Source organism: Paralichthys olivaceus, chromosome 19 (genome assembly GCF_024713975.1).
Source record: "Paralichthys olivaceus isolate ysfri-2021 chromosome 19, ASM2471397v2, whole genome shotgun sequence".
Lineage (NCBI taxonomy): Eukaryota > Metazoa > Chordata > Actinopteri > Pleuronectiformes > Paralichthyidae > Paralichthys > Paralichthys olivaceus.
Window position 1 is genome coordinate 7,540,482 of NC_091111.1, and position 14,875 is coordinate 7,555,356.

At 40.2% G+C, this 14,875-nt stretch overlaps 1 protein-coding gene across 3 annotated transcripts in view; it reads left to right on the forward strand.

Annotated features, from left to right (window-relative positions):
• The window catches only part of plcb1l (phospholipase C beta 1-like), a 109,602-nt gene that overhangs the window by 82,774 nt on the left and 11,953 nt on the right, over positions 1–14,875 (forward strand). For 2 of the 3 annotated variants that reach the window (XM_069514511.1, XM_069514510.1), the window contains exons 14-31: positions 3,073–3,247; positions 4,296–4,382; positions 4,811–4,881; positions 5,086–5,182; positions 6,104–6,188; positions 6,919–7,043; positions 7,145–7,299; positions 7,398–7,562; positions 7,874–7,973; positions 8,314–8,418; positions 8,508–8,623; positions 10,957–11,092; positions 11,546–11,599; positions 12,042–12,261; positions 13,286–13,454; positions 14,266–14,342; positions 14,430–14,519; positions 14,666–14,723. In XM_069514511.1, coding sequence (XP_069370612.1) covers positions 3,073–3,247; positions 4,296–4,382; positions 4,811–4,881; positions 5,086–5,182; positions 6,104–6,188; positions 6,919–7,043; positions 7,145–7,299; positions 7,398–7,562; positions 7,874–7,973; positions 8,314–8,418; positions 8,508–8,623; positions 10,957–11,092; positions 11,546–11,599; positions 12,042–12,261; positions 13,286–13,454; positions 14,266–14,342; positions 14,430–14,519; positions 14,666–14,723 — 2,085 coding nt within the window. Of the gene's footprint in view, positions 1–3,072; positions 3,248–4,295; positions 4,383–4,810; positions 4,882–5,085; positions 5,183–6,103; positions 6,189–6,918; positions 7,044–7,144; positions 7,300–7,397; positions 7,563–7,873; positions 7,974–8,313; positions 8,419–8,507; positions 8,624–10,956; positions 11,093–11,545; positions 11,600–12,041; positions 12,262–13,285; positions 13,455–14,265; positions 14,343–14,429; positions 14,520–14,665; positions 14,724–14,875 lie in introns of those variants that run through there. The other variant, XR_011239261.1, reaches the window with a different exon arrangement.

Genomic DNA, 14,875 nt, shown 5'->3' on the forward strand with positions numbered 1-14,875 from the left:
GCCGTAATCATGGCCGAGACTGCAAATGACAGCCATGCAAGATTAAATGGAAATGTTTAAGCGGGTTTTCTTGGCAGTCCTTTATCTATCTCTCCTCTGTTGCCATGGCTACCTGTCAAAAGCTTGCTTTGTCTCTTTGTGGCCAAACTCTTTTTTTTAACCCCCCCCCAAAGGGGTCTTTGTGTGTAATAACACATTGCACTTACGTGAGGCAACTATACACACTTGTCGCACAAATTCTCACACTTGCTCGGCCTTGAGCACGCCACCCTGCACACATATGTACTGAAACATGCCACTTACTCCTCTCCTGTTATTCTCCTGGGACGACTTGTCCCTGTTGGTGTAACACTAAAGAACAGCTAAAGTTCCCAGCAGTCAGATGCAGCATTATCTCACAAACACAGGGAGCTCCTCCAGCACCGCCGCCTGCCAAAGACACGGCCCACTGAGAATTGCAGGCTTCTGACTGGATTTGACATTGAAGCATAATCGGGGAGAAGCCTTTCGAATGGAGTGGCAGGGGGAAGGAGAAGGAGATAGAGAGATACAAGGAGGCAGACGCCAAGGGAGGGATAGAGAGAGAGACAGAGACAGAAAGTGCTATTGAGGAATGAGATTTCTACCACTGAGCATGTAATAACTGGGAAAGGTGAGTGCAATGACAACCACTCCCCTCTGGCATTGAGACAGCTGTGTATACAGCATAGCGAATGGGATATCAGCTCTGTTAGTCCATAGGGTCACGGCCAGATAGGGTAATATAGCTAGATTGGCTCCAGCTGAGCCTAGGGTGAGAATAAAGAGGATTACAGTTTTCTTAGAAACTCGAGTGCCGCCTGTATCTTCACACCACAAAACTGTCATTCACGTTGAATAGAATAGAGCGTTGACAATTTTTTTGATTGTTTTTCAATTAATCTGAGAACAGTGCTGATGAAGGCTGTATTGACAAAACATGATCACAATGACTCCTGACGGAAAATATGAAATATACACAACAGAATTTACAACTGTACACATCACTTTGTTGTCACTACACCCATCTTTCCCTGATTATGTTTACATGGACAACATTATTGTGATATTAGCTTGATTAAGACAATAGTCTGAATAAGCAACCATACTGTTTGACCATAATGAATTTAAACAGACAATAACAATGGTTTTAATATTAAAGTTCAATATCTAAAGTCAGCTGTAGCAACAGAGACTACACAGACCCCATGAACACAAGTTAACTACACGTACTAACTAGTTTTAACTATATTAGTTGATTAGGTTTAATTACAGTTGACCACTGACGCAGACATCAGGTCCTGAAAGAATTGTAAGAATGTGGTTATAATATTTCTAGAAACTGACTCTATATTTAAGAATTTGAGTGTTTTCTGCCCCAACTCGTTTTATTGATTCATTCTGTTTGACTCCCATATTAAAGTAGAGTAAACAAAAGGTTTGGGGATTTATGGGAAATGGAATCAATGAAAGTAAAGTGTAATTTTATAAAAAAAGTTTAGTTCTGTGCAATTGAGCAGGGTCCAGATTACATGCCACACTCTGTCTGGAACTGGTTCCATTTAAGTTGAACTGTTTTAGTGAAGCCAAGGGAAACAGATTGTCTTATCTGTATTTTGTCACGTACCAAGTACAAATAAGGGTTCAGATTTGTGCATGGCAGCTGGGAAAGCAGGCTATTGGACAAAGAAGCTTTGGTTAAGTTTGGTGCATGAGTCACTGTTGTCTAGAAGTATATAGGCGATAAGTTGTAAAGATTCTGCTTGTGTGTATATTCAACACCGCTGCTGACTTTCTCGATAATACATTATTAATATCCCTAAACACTGTGATCTTAAAGCAGTGTACCCCATGAATAAATCAGAGATCTGCCTATTTCCTGTCGGCTCCCATGAGAGAGTGTGTATTTTTGTTTAATGCTCGGTTTCCTCCCTGGAGGCTGCCTTTAGTGAAGGTGTAAACTTTTTAGCTGTTACATCAACAGACTTTGCAAGCAGAATCATCCACCGTGAATTTTTAGCAAAACAAGACGAATTTACATGTTGAATACAACTGCGAATTACAGAATGTAAATAACTACAGCATTTATATTCTGTAATTCGCAAATTTTTCTCCAAACTGAATATTTCAATACACACACACAATATGCAATAATAGCCTAATAAAAAAAGTATTTAAGGAATAACCATAAACAGAATAAGCTCACACAGAATAAGTCTAAAAAAACATATGGAAGTAAAGGAGCAGTCTCTTGCCACATATCAAAATTTTGGAACTTGACAACCTTTATTTTTATATTTTTCATCTGTTGTAACAATTTCTTTCATATTAAAAGCAGTCCTTCCATTCTCAACAGATTTGACAGTCAGGATATTGGATTTCATGGTTGTTATGCCTATGTTACCTCACAGCAGAAAGGTTGTAGGTTTGATCCTGACGGGCGACTGGGCCCTTACCATGTTCTCTCCATGTACTCCTGCTTCCTTCCACAGTCCAAAAACTTGCAGGATTAGTTAAATGGAGACGCTAAATTGCATGTAGACGTGGACCTGAACTCCAGAGGATGTCCACAGAATTGCGTCTAGACTTTCTGCACAGTTTGCCTTTCACATATGAACAACACAGCAGGAGATTCTCCGCTCAGACACGTTCACAACAACACAGAAATCTCTGGAGCGTTCAGGTGAGGGCTGGCGCAGCAGGCAGAGGCAGGATATAACGTATTCATTTTTTTTCTTTTTGCATCTGTCGCTTGGTATAAAAACATCATCAACCCCCCCACACTCGCTTGCAGTGATCTCCTGCTGTGTTTTCACATCGGAGTTTTTACTACGGGCGCGCTGGAGAAACTCATGTCTGAAAGAAGCTTCTGATGGACTGGTGACCTGTCCAGCATGTACCCCACCTCTTGCCCAACGTCAAGCCCACAACCATCAAGGGATAAGACGGATGGATGGAGGAACAACAGGATATTACATTACTCTGCAGAAAACTTTTCCTTAACTTTATATGAATTTATCTCTTTCTTTATTTCCATGACCTCTCTGTCTCCAGCTGGAGTCCGGTGTCCCACTACCCTGCCCGATGGAGCTCATGGGTAAAATCTTGGTGAAAAACAAGAAGAAACACCACAAGACAAACGGAAGTACCAAGAAGAAATTGTCGGAGCAGGTTTCCAACACCTACAGTGATTCTTCCAGTGTGTGTGAGCCTTCCTCCCCGAGCGCAGGTACAGAGCACACACACACACGCTCACACGCTCACATCCTCCTAACAGAGCCATCGAGTCACACTGGGACAACTGAGTTATGATGTTTCAGAAGTAAAATGTAGCCGGTCTGGGTCCATCTGCTCCACAGAGCGACACCTCTGTGCCGTCCAGGAACTGAATCACTGGAGCCAAACAGTGCTATTGTTTATCATTTATCATTTTCATGGCCCTCTCCATCAGCTGGAGCTGTTATTGGCTGTTGCATGCACTCCCTGTCAGGCATACACATTGCTAGTCACTGGGGCATCTTAAAGAGTGGCGAGCAGTGGCAGTGTGACGGTGAGTGTTCATGCAGCTGTGTGTACATTATAATATCACAGGGGTGACCTTTCACACATCTCAATTTATGGATTTTTATATTTTCACAGCTGTTCTCTGGTTGGAGTTTTCCATAACCATTCATATTTGCATTTTGGCTGCACTTCAGATGTGTCAGTGGTGTGTGTGTGAGTGCGAGTGGCGCACTTACATGCTTTTAATTTTACATTATATTCCCCTTTATTCAAAATGTGTGTTCATTGTATCGTTTTAAACTTTTTTAGTTTTAAACAGTACCAGACAATCACTTTGAGTTTTCTTAATTGCTGAGCTGCTTGCATCATTCTTACACTAACACATACTGCCCCCTGGTGTAAGAAAAAATGCAACACAAGTGTAAGCCGTAAACTGGTGTCTGCTCATTGACTTTGAGCTTGTCTATGCCATCAAGAGACACTCTGCGATCATTGTGAGTTTAGCAATCGCATGTCTTGACATTCATTTATATTAAACTAGTAATTCATATGGATTGAAAAAAGTCAGATGACAGATATTAAATGGTTATGAAACACTTTGTTTAATTCAAACACAATACAAATTCACTTGTACTAAAAAGTAGTGAAAGGCTTACTGCACTGCATGCACTAACACTTCAAATGAGGCTTTGTTGGGTTTTCTACAACAGTTTGACCTTGTGTTATTAAAGAATGGGAGCTCTGTTGCTCAGAAGTTAGTGTTTTCCGCACAGGTTCAACCAAAGACGAGATGGCAGATTCTTCACAGCCCTCTGAGGGTGCTGAGCTCAGCCTGAGGCCGCAGGGCAGAAAGTCTATCGGTGAGTCATACATAGTACATGACCTCAGACTCAGAGGGAAATCTTTAGCAAGGCTCTCATTAGGCCGGCGCTGAAGCTGTAGGTCAGTTCACATTAATGTCCTCAGCCAGTGTGACCTCAGATTCCTTGGCAGATCTCAAGCAGGTCTCTCATTATGTGGGTGCAGAGGCTGTGTCAGCTCCAACAAAACAATATTCAGAAGAGTAACCTCGGTTTTGAGCTTTGTGTATTCAGCTGCTGGTGTTCCCCTTGTTTCTGCTTTAAATGTAACGTAGGCTACTGATCCTAGATAAAGACTTTTTTAAAGATTTCAAACCACTTTGCTCAATATTTTTCCATTGAGCTTGTGGAAATAACAATTAGATTTCCACATATTTAAATTTATGTTATGAGATTATCTGTGACCAAATCTGTGACTCGTGTTTCAGGTGAGGTGGAGGCAGAAAGTGAAGATGAAGATGATGATGATGATGACTGTAAAAAAGGCTCGATGGATGAGGTTTGTCCTTCGCTCTGGATTCATTTCAAATACTAGGAATTTTGGAGATTCACAGCTCAGTGTAGTGGGCAAGTTGTGTGCTAAGACTGCCTCCTAGTGTCCGCATTTGTTAATACATTTAATTATTACTAATGCGTCTACAAAGTTCCTCTTAGTGTTTGTAATGTAAAACGTTGTGTGTGTGTGTGTGTTTGTGTGTTACAGGGAACAGCAGGCAGTGAGGCATTTGCCACAGAGGAAATGTCCAACCTGGTCATCTACATCCAACCAGTCAAGTTCAACAGCTTTGAGGCTTCCAAAAGTAAGTGAGAACATAATACACATCTGTCAACAAGTAACTACCAACAACTGCAGTTATGATGGTGTAATGGGGCCAATTAATAATAGTAGTAATAATTTTCCAACTTTGTTCTCTTAATACTACAAGAAAAAAAGTTGTAATTTTCAATAAATAAAGTCATTTAATTGTGAGAAACATAATAAATGAACAAGAATAAATTAGAAATTTTAAGTTTTATTTCATTTTACAGGAGAATATCAGAAGATCAACTTGTCGCCTACGTTAAAATGAGGAATGTGTAGCTGATGTTCAGTTACTTAATCTTACAAATACTTAATCTTTAGCTCATAAGCTTCACATTATCGTATGTATCAGAACTTTGATAAGATTGTGCAAGAATCTTCTGCCTCCTCTGTTTATTTAGTAGTGGTCTACTGTCAGGCTGTCACTGGTTACATCTGCAATATATACTATACACTATACTACATACTTTCAAAGTGGTTGTGTAGTTTTTCAAGAAACAATAAGATTGGTTCAAGATTTTGGATCCAGAAGAAGTTGAACTCTGATGAACATGGGTTGTCTTTGCTGCCTCCTAAAAAAAATTCTTATGATATAACTTTTTCTTATTGAATTACAAAATGATTCTCATAATATTTAAACATTGTTCTCGAAATCTAAATCTGTCTAATCTAATCCAAACTCTGTCCTCTGATATAAATGATTGAGCAGATATTAATTTGTGAAGACATAAGCCATCCTAAAATGAGCAAGATTATATTCACCAATGTCTTAAGGTGTGTTTTCTCTTGGGAGGTTTTGGAATAAATTTGAAGAATTGCTGCAAACATGTGTTACAGCAGCGGCACATTTACACATCAATGTTTTAATCTAACCTTAGATAATTCTGATCAATATGTCTCTCTATCTATCTGCCTGCAGAGATCAATCGCAGCTACCAGATGTCGTCCTTCGTAGAGACCAAAGCTTTGGAGCAACTGACCAAATCCCCTGTAGAGTTTGTGGAGTATCCTTCTCAGTTTGACGGAAGCAGTACTTCGTATAACTTTGTATGACTCACAGTAATTCAGTCTAATTAAGGTTTATGTATGTGTCAGTTTCTGTTCTTCCAGCATCACTATTCCTTCGATTTTGAATTTGACCTAGGCATGGGCCACTTTGGCTGCGAATTCAGCGCAAGTTGGCTGCATCGCAAATCTGATGTGTCTCACACGTGTCTATTGTTCACACAGAGAGCGTGAATGTTGTGTGCATGCTGCTTCGTGAATTCTATAACTCAACTAGTAGCCAGGATTCTAAGACATGAAGCCGTAGATCCCTTAACAGAAGTGCTTTTACTTTGAAACAGGTACTAGAAGATTTGAAAATATTTATGTTTGTGACACAAATGGAGGTTGAAACTGTGAAAGATCTGTTTCACTCTGTGACTCTAGAAGAACCGGCACTGAGACACGTGGCTCTTGCAGACAGTGTGGCGGCTCTAACTTGATCAGCCCGGTTGTTACGGTAGAAACAGCATCATTATGCTCTTTATGGTCACTTTGTATCGTGGCAGATCTTGTCAGTGGAAGTAACAGATGATAAGATAATATACAAAAAATAAATAATTCTGATTTTGAAGCAGTATAACACGTATACACAGATGTACTAACAGCAGAGGTTATGGTGGCAGCTGCAGAAGTAGCAGTGTTTTTTAATGCAGGTCATGCAGCCTCATCCTTAACACAGCTCCTCAGATACAACAAGCTGCAGCTGAGCAGGATCTACCCTAAAGGCACTCGAGTGGATTCATCCAACTACAACCCTCAGCTCTTCTGGAATGCTGGCTGTCAGCTGGTGGCTCTCAATTTCCAAACCATTGGTGAGAGACGATCCTTCATTCCTTCACTGTCGGAGCAGTTATTATTATCTTTAAACTGCATGTTTGATTTGACTGTGGTCATCCTCGTCTTCACTCCACAGATTTGTCCATGCAGCTGAACCTGGGCATGTACGAGTACAATGGCAAATGTGGGTACAGACTCAAACCAGAGTTTATGAGGCGACCAGACAAACACTTTGACCCTTTCACTGAGAGCACAGTGGATGGGATAGTAGCCAACACACTGTCTGTTAAGGTATGTGTTGGTCTTTTTTGTGTATGTGTAGCTCTGTCTGTGTTCGAGTGTATTTATCTCTCTCTCTTTTGTTTACTCTCCGTACTACTTCCTTACAGATTATCTCAGGCCAGTTCCTGTCAGATAAGAAAGTGGGCACATACGTGGAGATCGACATGTTCGGCTTACCCGTGGACACCAAGAGGAAAGCTTTCAAGACCAAGACATCTCAGGGCAATGCCATCAACCCTGTCTGGGAAGAGGAGGCCATTGTCTTCAAGAAGGTGAGACGAAGTGGTCACGTTCTATTTGAACAGTTCACATGCTTGGAAGTAAAGTTTCAGTCAATTTTATTGGACAAGTATGATGACACATACAAACTAGAATGGTACACAATAGAGCAATAGAGTCAGTCAACGACCAACAATCCCAGTAACAGTATATGTGTATAAGATAGCTGAAAATGTTTGAGCAGCACGTGAAATAAAAACATAAACATAATAAAGTAGTATTATATTTGATGTATCTTACTGTTGACAGAGATGTTGGTCTCAGGAGAGAGAATCACTTGGGTGTGTTTTCTATATTTCCACAGGTTGTTCTGCCAACACTTGCTTCATTAAGGATAGCTGTATTTGAGGAGGGAGGAAAGTTCATTGGCCACCGCATCATTCCTGTGTCAGCCATCCGTCCAGGTGGGTTTTGATTCCGTCCAGGTGGGTTTTGATTCTGTCCAGGTGGGTTTTGATTTGACATTCCCCCCATCATTATCCACCGTCATTTTCAAGAATCATTAACAAAAATATGTAGAGGCAATGGTGCATTAACAATATGTTCAAGAATGCAAAGACATGAAAACAGAACAAAGTGACATAGGTGACTGTACATTTTGTGTGAATCATGAACCAGAGGATGAAATGTTTACAGAAGCTACAGTTGTTCTCTTAAATGTTTTTAACTGATTGGATGCTTTGCTACTGTGTAGGTTTATCATTTTCTTTACTGATGGATGTTTATCTCCTTTAAACCCTGCAGGCTATCACTACATCAGCCTGAGAAATGAGAAGAACCAGTCCCTGACGCTGCCCGCTCTGTTTGTGTATGTAGAAGTGAAGGACTATGTTCCAGACACATTTGCAGGTGAGTCAGGTGAACTTATTCAAACTAAAACTTGAAATGTGTTGAACCGAAAAGGCTGCACGTCCAAAGTCTTTCTTTGTGTTTCTCAGATGTCATTGAAGCTTTGTCCAATCCCATCCGCTATGTCAACCTGATGGAGCAAAGAGCAAATCAGCTGGCTGCTCTCACTCTGGAAGAGGGAGGAGAGGAGGAAGGTGACAAAGAGGTGTGTGTTTATACTAATTGCTGCATCACACATGGACTTGTGAGGTGTGTTTGTTTTGTATGTGTGGAAAGCTTTGTGCTTTATTAAACAGTTTCTCAATGAGATGAACTGTGGTCAGCTGCTGGTATGACATTCATGTGGTCGGGAGTCTGAGAAGCTGCAGAAAGAAGTGGAGCTCCTTTCCTTTAGAAAAACTTAGTACGAGGAGGGTTTTTTAATAAAACCACAAAGTACATTAACACCCAAAGCCAGCACCATTGCAGTAGAAGATAAATTGTGCACCACTGCTTGCTTCCAGCACAGATATTATCAAAATACTTTGTTTGGGCTATTTTTCATTCCCAGTCCCTCTATGATAGATTGTAGTGCAGCCACAGCTGTAGCAGCACTGCTCCTGTATTTAATCAAGTCTCTTCCAGCCTCTGCCTGCAGGCCCTGATACTAGGTTTCCTCTGGGGGATGGGTTCTGTTACTGTGATTCTGTGTACTTTCATTATTATGCTTAAAGGTAATTCCTCACAGGGAGTAACACATGTAATTAATCATCAGTGACTGAGATGTTGCTTTGTCCATGTGACAGTCTGACCATGTTAAAAGTCTAATTTCCCTAAAGTAGAGTCTATTTTGAGGTTCACAGACTAAATCAAATTAATGTTCAACATCTGGAAAACTAGTGCAGAGAGTGAGACACTTTCTTTTAAATATAATGCAGCAGGTGACCAAAAATACCAATATACAGTTTCAAACTAGTTCTATAGGTCCAAGGTTATTTTGTTTGACTTGAAACAACAAGAAGTGTTTTTTTCATTTTTGTTGTCTAACATTATAACAGTTGTATAAGAGCTTAAAGCTGCTTTAATTAAAATATCAATATTTGCAGTTTATGAATTGTTTTAATGTAAAGGGATAATGTAAAATGGTTTGCTTCCAAACCCATAAACTATTATTGCCAAACTCTGCCTCACAGAACATTTTAGAATTTTTCAGCTCATAATTTTTAATTACCTATAAATTTGCTGTTTTGGTTTCGCGCTAATTTAATTTTAACTTTGTTTCCAGAAGCGTTATTAATTAATTAAATTATTTATTATCGAGAGTTTAATTAATTACCAATGTGATTTAATAGCAGTTTAAGTCTGACACATTAAATTTAAAAACCCTCCCACACTAAAAGCACAATTTATGAACTACTGAACTGGACCCATGTGTTGTGGTACACTTTACACTGGAGCAATGCCAACTGCTGTATATGAATCTAAACTCTTGAGTTGGCAGTGATCTTTAACTTCAGTACAGGCTTCAGTTGAGAAGGTTGTAACAAGTCCTGGCTGCCTCAGAGAACGTGACCTTCTGTTTTGTTCCAAGTGACGTGGAAGAAGAAACGATTACACTGCATATACACTATGTTACACACATGGGACATCGGCCTTGCAGTTGAAAGCATTTTATTAAATGTGTTAACTTGTAAATGGGATGGTGTAAGTCATTTTAAGTGGATCTAATGGAGAGTAGCCAAGGTATAATGTGGGTTGCAGTGCAACAGAGAACAGGGAAAGTGACGATATCTGAGCAGAGATCTGAACCATTTCTGAGTTTGGATACATTTAGGGTGAGAGGCCAGGCAGCACACAGGGTTATCTGAGGTTATTAGAGAGGGGGACTGGAAAGAAGGGTTGCTCCTGAGGGGCTCCTCTTATCTGATTTGCCAGCTGATAAGATTTCCCACAAGGGCGGCTGACAAAGAGCAGTTTCATGCTGTGACCATGGCAACAGACGCCAAAAGAGGTAGAGCATTAAAAGGCAGAGCACAGTTCGCCGAGATGAATATAAAGAGGAACAGTGGAAGAAAGGAGAAGGTCCAGCTATCGTGACAAGAACAGAGATTGCAGAAATTGCATTAACCTTTCTGAGATAAGAGCGTATAGTCGGAGATTCGGCCGAGCCAAGGGGAAATTAAGACCTGCTCAGCCCCGGCACAGGACGCAATGCTGCGAGTGGGTTACCAGAGCTATGTCTACAAACTGTCCTGCAGGACACAGGTACACCAGGAGCCTTCTGAAACAGATACGACCACTTGAGGACATTTATATTCCTCCTAAAAAAATATACAGGAGAGATGTGCCACTGCCGTCAAACTTTAAAAGCACTTTCCTTAATATATAAGGAGCTCTAACTTATTCAAACTATTTAACTTTATTGATTGTAAACAACAGTTCTTATTAGGTTTTGTATCTTGTTCTGTAGAAGTATCAGTGTTGAGTAGTGTAATCACTTGTATTGACTAACAAGTGGGTTGATCGAACTGTGGAGTGAAATGTTTCTGTGATGGACAGGTGGAGGCAGGAACTGACGCCCCCTCAGAATCGAGGGTGGACCAGAGGGTAACGACTCCCGCAGAAAACGGACTGAGCCACACACCCATCATCACCCCGAAACCGCCGTCACTCGTCGGCCAGACTCAGTCTGCAGGTGCTGCATAATCCCAGCAACACATGTGCAATAGTTCACAGTCCATTGTATTTCAAGATTGTATTGTAGGTGCATTATAAGTTGCATTATAAGTTGATTTGTATTGTTGTACATTACCTTAAGACATCACATTTACTTCATATTTAATTTAATTTAAACATCAAAATGGCATTTTGACTTTATTCTGCTATAATTATTCTGTCTTTAATCATCATAATACACTTATTTAAAATATCATATGGAGAATAATTCTGGGTTTACGGGTTAATAATGAAAAACACAAATAATAAATGTGCTTGGCTTCAAGATTATTAATCAGCACAGAAAATATTTGCTGCCCTTATTATCTGACTTTGATTCTATAAATAATCATATAAATGTCAAGTTCTGACATAATTTGTAAAAGTTGTATTGTACAAATGACTTCATTAACTGTACTTGTTTTGTTGCCAGGCTCACTGAAACCATCAGTGAAGAGTGAGGACATCGTTCAGAGTGTTCTCACTGGTAAGATGATGGTTTTAAACATCACCCTGTGGTGACGGATTTTATTGAAATGATCCCTGATTTATTGTAAATGCAATGATGGGTTAGGGTTAGCCATGACAAACAATGATAAACTATGAAAAGAATTGTTGTTGCTACATTGTTATTGCTAATATGATTCTGTGGCAACACATAGAAATGTCGTGCCAAAAAAGAATTGAATTGAAATTGTCAAATGTGTTTAAACATAATCTGGTATCAAGAATATTAAGTGTTTTGTTTTGCTTGTGTATCAATGATATACGTTTGAAATTGCAAGATAAAAATACCTTTTCGACTTGAATATTGAGACTAAGTGCACCTTAAGCAATAGAAATCATTTAAATTTTCTTTTTCTTTCACTTTTTTGCTCACTCAAATGTTAATCTTGTTTGTCTGTTGTCCTCCATCCATTTTCCGTCAGAACTGGAAGCTCAGACATTGGAGGAGCTGAAGCAGCAGAAGGGCTTCGTTCGGGAGCAGAGGAAGCAGTACAAGGAGATGAAGGAGCTGGTTCGGAAACACCACCGCAAGACCAGCGAGCTGATCAAGGAGCACACAGCTCGCACGTCCGAGCTGCAGAGCCAGCATCAGCGCCGGCGCTCCGCCCTGCAGAAGAGCCACAAACGAGACGGTAAGAAAAGGTAGGTAGTCCTCCTCTTCTCCACTTCAAACTGTTCTATTGGTTCACCTCATCACACTTTTCCTTTTCATTTGCTGTGTCTTCAAACAAAACCCATCAAATATGCATCAACACTCAAAAGAAAAAGACATAGAGACTAGCAAACCTTGTATTAGCAGCCAACTGTTACTAAATACTAGAGGAAAAAGGGAGATTTTAGTTTTATCAAATCACATGGGCTTCTGTATAAGCTCCCACAAGACATTTTATTTTCTACATAGAAGAGAAAACTATATAAATACAAACATAAAATGTTTAGTAAGCTCTTTTCTTTGAGCTGTAAAGACTCACTTGCAGGTATATTGTTGTCACTCTCCACTTGCACACACTTTCCATGTTTCCATGTGTATGTGTAGCTAACAATTTTGACGAGGCGCTTCTCTTGGGATATTTAAAGTCATTCTGGGAAATGCAGTAAACCTAAACACATGAGGCAACTTTTGCCACACAGTGAAATACATATTAAATCCAGTGTTGCATGTTAAACAGCTCAGAGACAAAAAAGTATAGGACAGAAGTTGGCCTCCTCAGAAAGTTAAGAATGAAACTCTGTGGATAAAGTTCCCCTCAAACCATGGGGACCCATTCAGGACCCACAGGACTCCATCATACACTGAAGAATCAGAACTCCCTGCACACAGGACCTCTGAGGCCCACAGCAAAAGAAAGATAACACATTCAAGCGAGTTACTTTGAGATAAGAGTCCTCTGTAATGTTTGAAATTACTTCAAACCCTGACGTCAGTGTTCTTAGCACCACTGCCTGAGGGTGCTCTGCAGACATGCAAAGAATGTTATTTCAATTACCAGCAGGCAAACTGTAATAGAGGTTGCTCTGATGAATAAAGCAGTTTTTTAAATATAAAAAATATATATGGCGTGCATTTTTGAACTGTATCTTTATAAGTTAGGTGCACTCGTCTGTCGTTGAAGCAAAATTAATTTGTGAATGTTCTGTTCGTGTGTGTTTGCGTGGACTCGTCCAGCCGGTCCGAGCACTCTCTATCCACCCTGGACAAGGAGCTGTGTGAGCTGGATCAGGAGTGTAGCCAGCGGCTCGCTGAGCTGAAGGAGCAGCAGCAGCAGCAGCTCCTCACGCTTCGCCAGGAGCAGTACTACAGCGAGAAGTACCAGAAACGAGAGCACATCAAACAGGTGCTCACAAACACACACAACAAATACATGTTTTTAAGTGAATGGGAAAACAATATTCTGCCTGAACTCACACAAGCATTACAATAGCAACAGTGATGCACTTCAAAACAAAAAAGCAGTTGTGATGACGTAGCCTGATAACTAGTCATAGGATCTTATTATGTCCGTTTTCATTTCAATTTTAAGAGATGCCTCGTCTAAACGTTTTTCCCTACCATCTGTGTCTGTTCTTATATCTTATATATGTTCCCTGGATGTCTACTAAGTATTTTGTAATAATTGCTGCACATGTATAGATATAGAGGACTTTTAGCTTTAGTCCACATGTGGACCAGAGTTAATGATGCCTGTCAGGGTTTCTGCCCAAACGGTACACAAGTACAGTGGGATAAACAGAAACACATTTGACACACACACACACACACACACAGGAGCTTGCCCTGACTTGTATTGGATTTGATATAGCGCTGACTATCCCAAAGAGGCTAATGCAGATTAACCAGATGAAGCAAATAATGAATAAATGAATACTGCCCCCCCCCCCCCCCTCAGAATATTGCTGCAGTCATTCTGCTGCCTGTGCACATGTTCTGCTGCATGGGGTGGAAAAATGAATGTCTTCTGCTCCAGTACACCTCTGATGTGAGCACAGCTGAGGTGTCACAAATGGAGGTTGTGTTGTTTCCCTGATTTGAGTGCAGCTTGATTGGGATCAGGATGTAAACAAATGAAGTTAAAGTGAAATATTAACTTGTCCCACTGACTAAACCAAAATGTTGTTCTTTCTCTCCGATTTTGACTTTGTCTCTAGCTGGTTGAGAAGCTGACCACCATAGCAGAGGAGTGCCAGAGTGCTCAGCTCAAGAAGCTCAGAGACATCTGTGAGAAGTAAGTACACAGCACAAACTCACAGAAACCTTGTTCACATTTTCATTCCCCCTCTCAATGTTTCTCTCTTTGTTTCATCACACACAGAGAAAAGAAGGATCTGAAGAAGAAAATGGACAAGAAACGGCAAGAGAAAATTAATGAAGCCAAATCTAAAGACAAGAATGTGACAGAGGAGTAAGTATTTTAATTTGATCAGATGAATTAAGTCAATTTCAGTGTGGGTTGTTATACACATTATGACCACTAGATGTCACTGAAGATTAAAGATTTAGCACCACAGTGTCTGGTTAATTGATTTGCCTGTAAAATTCTTCCCTTAGAGAGAAGCTGGAGATCAACAGATCGTTTGTCAATGAGGTGGTGCAGTACATCAAACGGGTAAGAGATGATAATAGAAGAAGTATGATAGAGAACATTCTGTAATCAATATCACTGTGTTTCGCACCATCAGTAGAGTTACTACAGGCTACAGTTCATACACACATGTTCATTTATTTATGGGTACATCCATTTTGTGTGTGTGTGTGTTT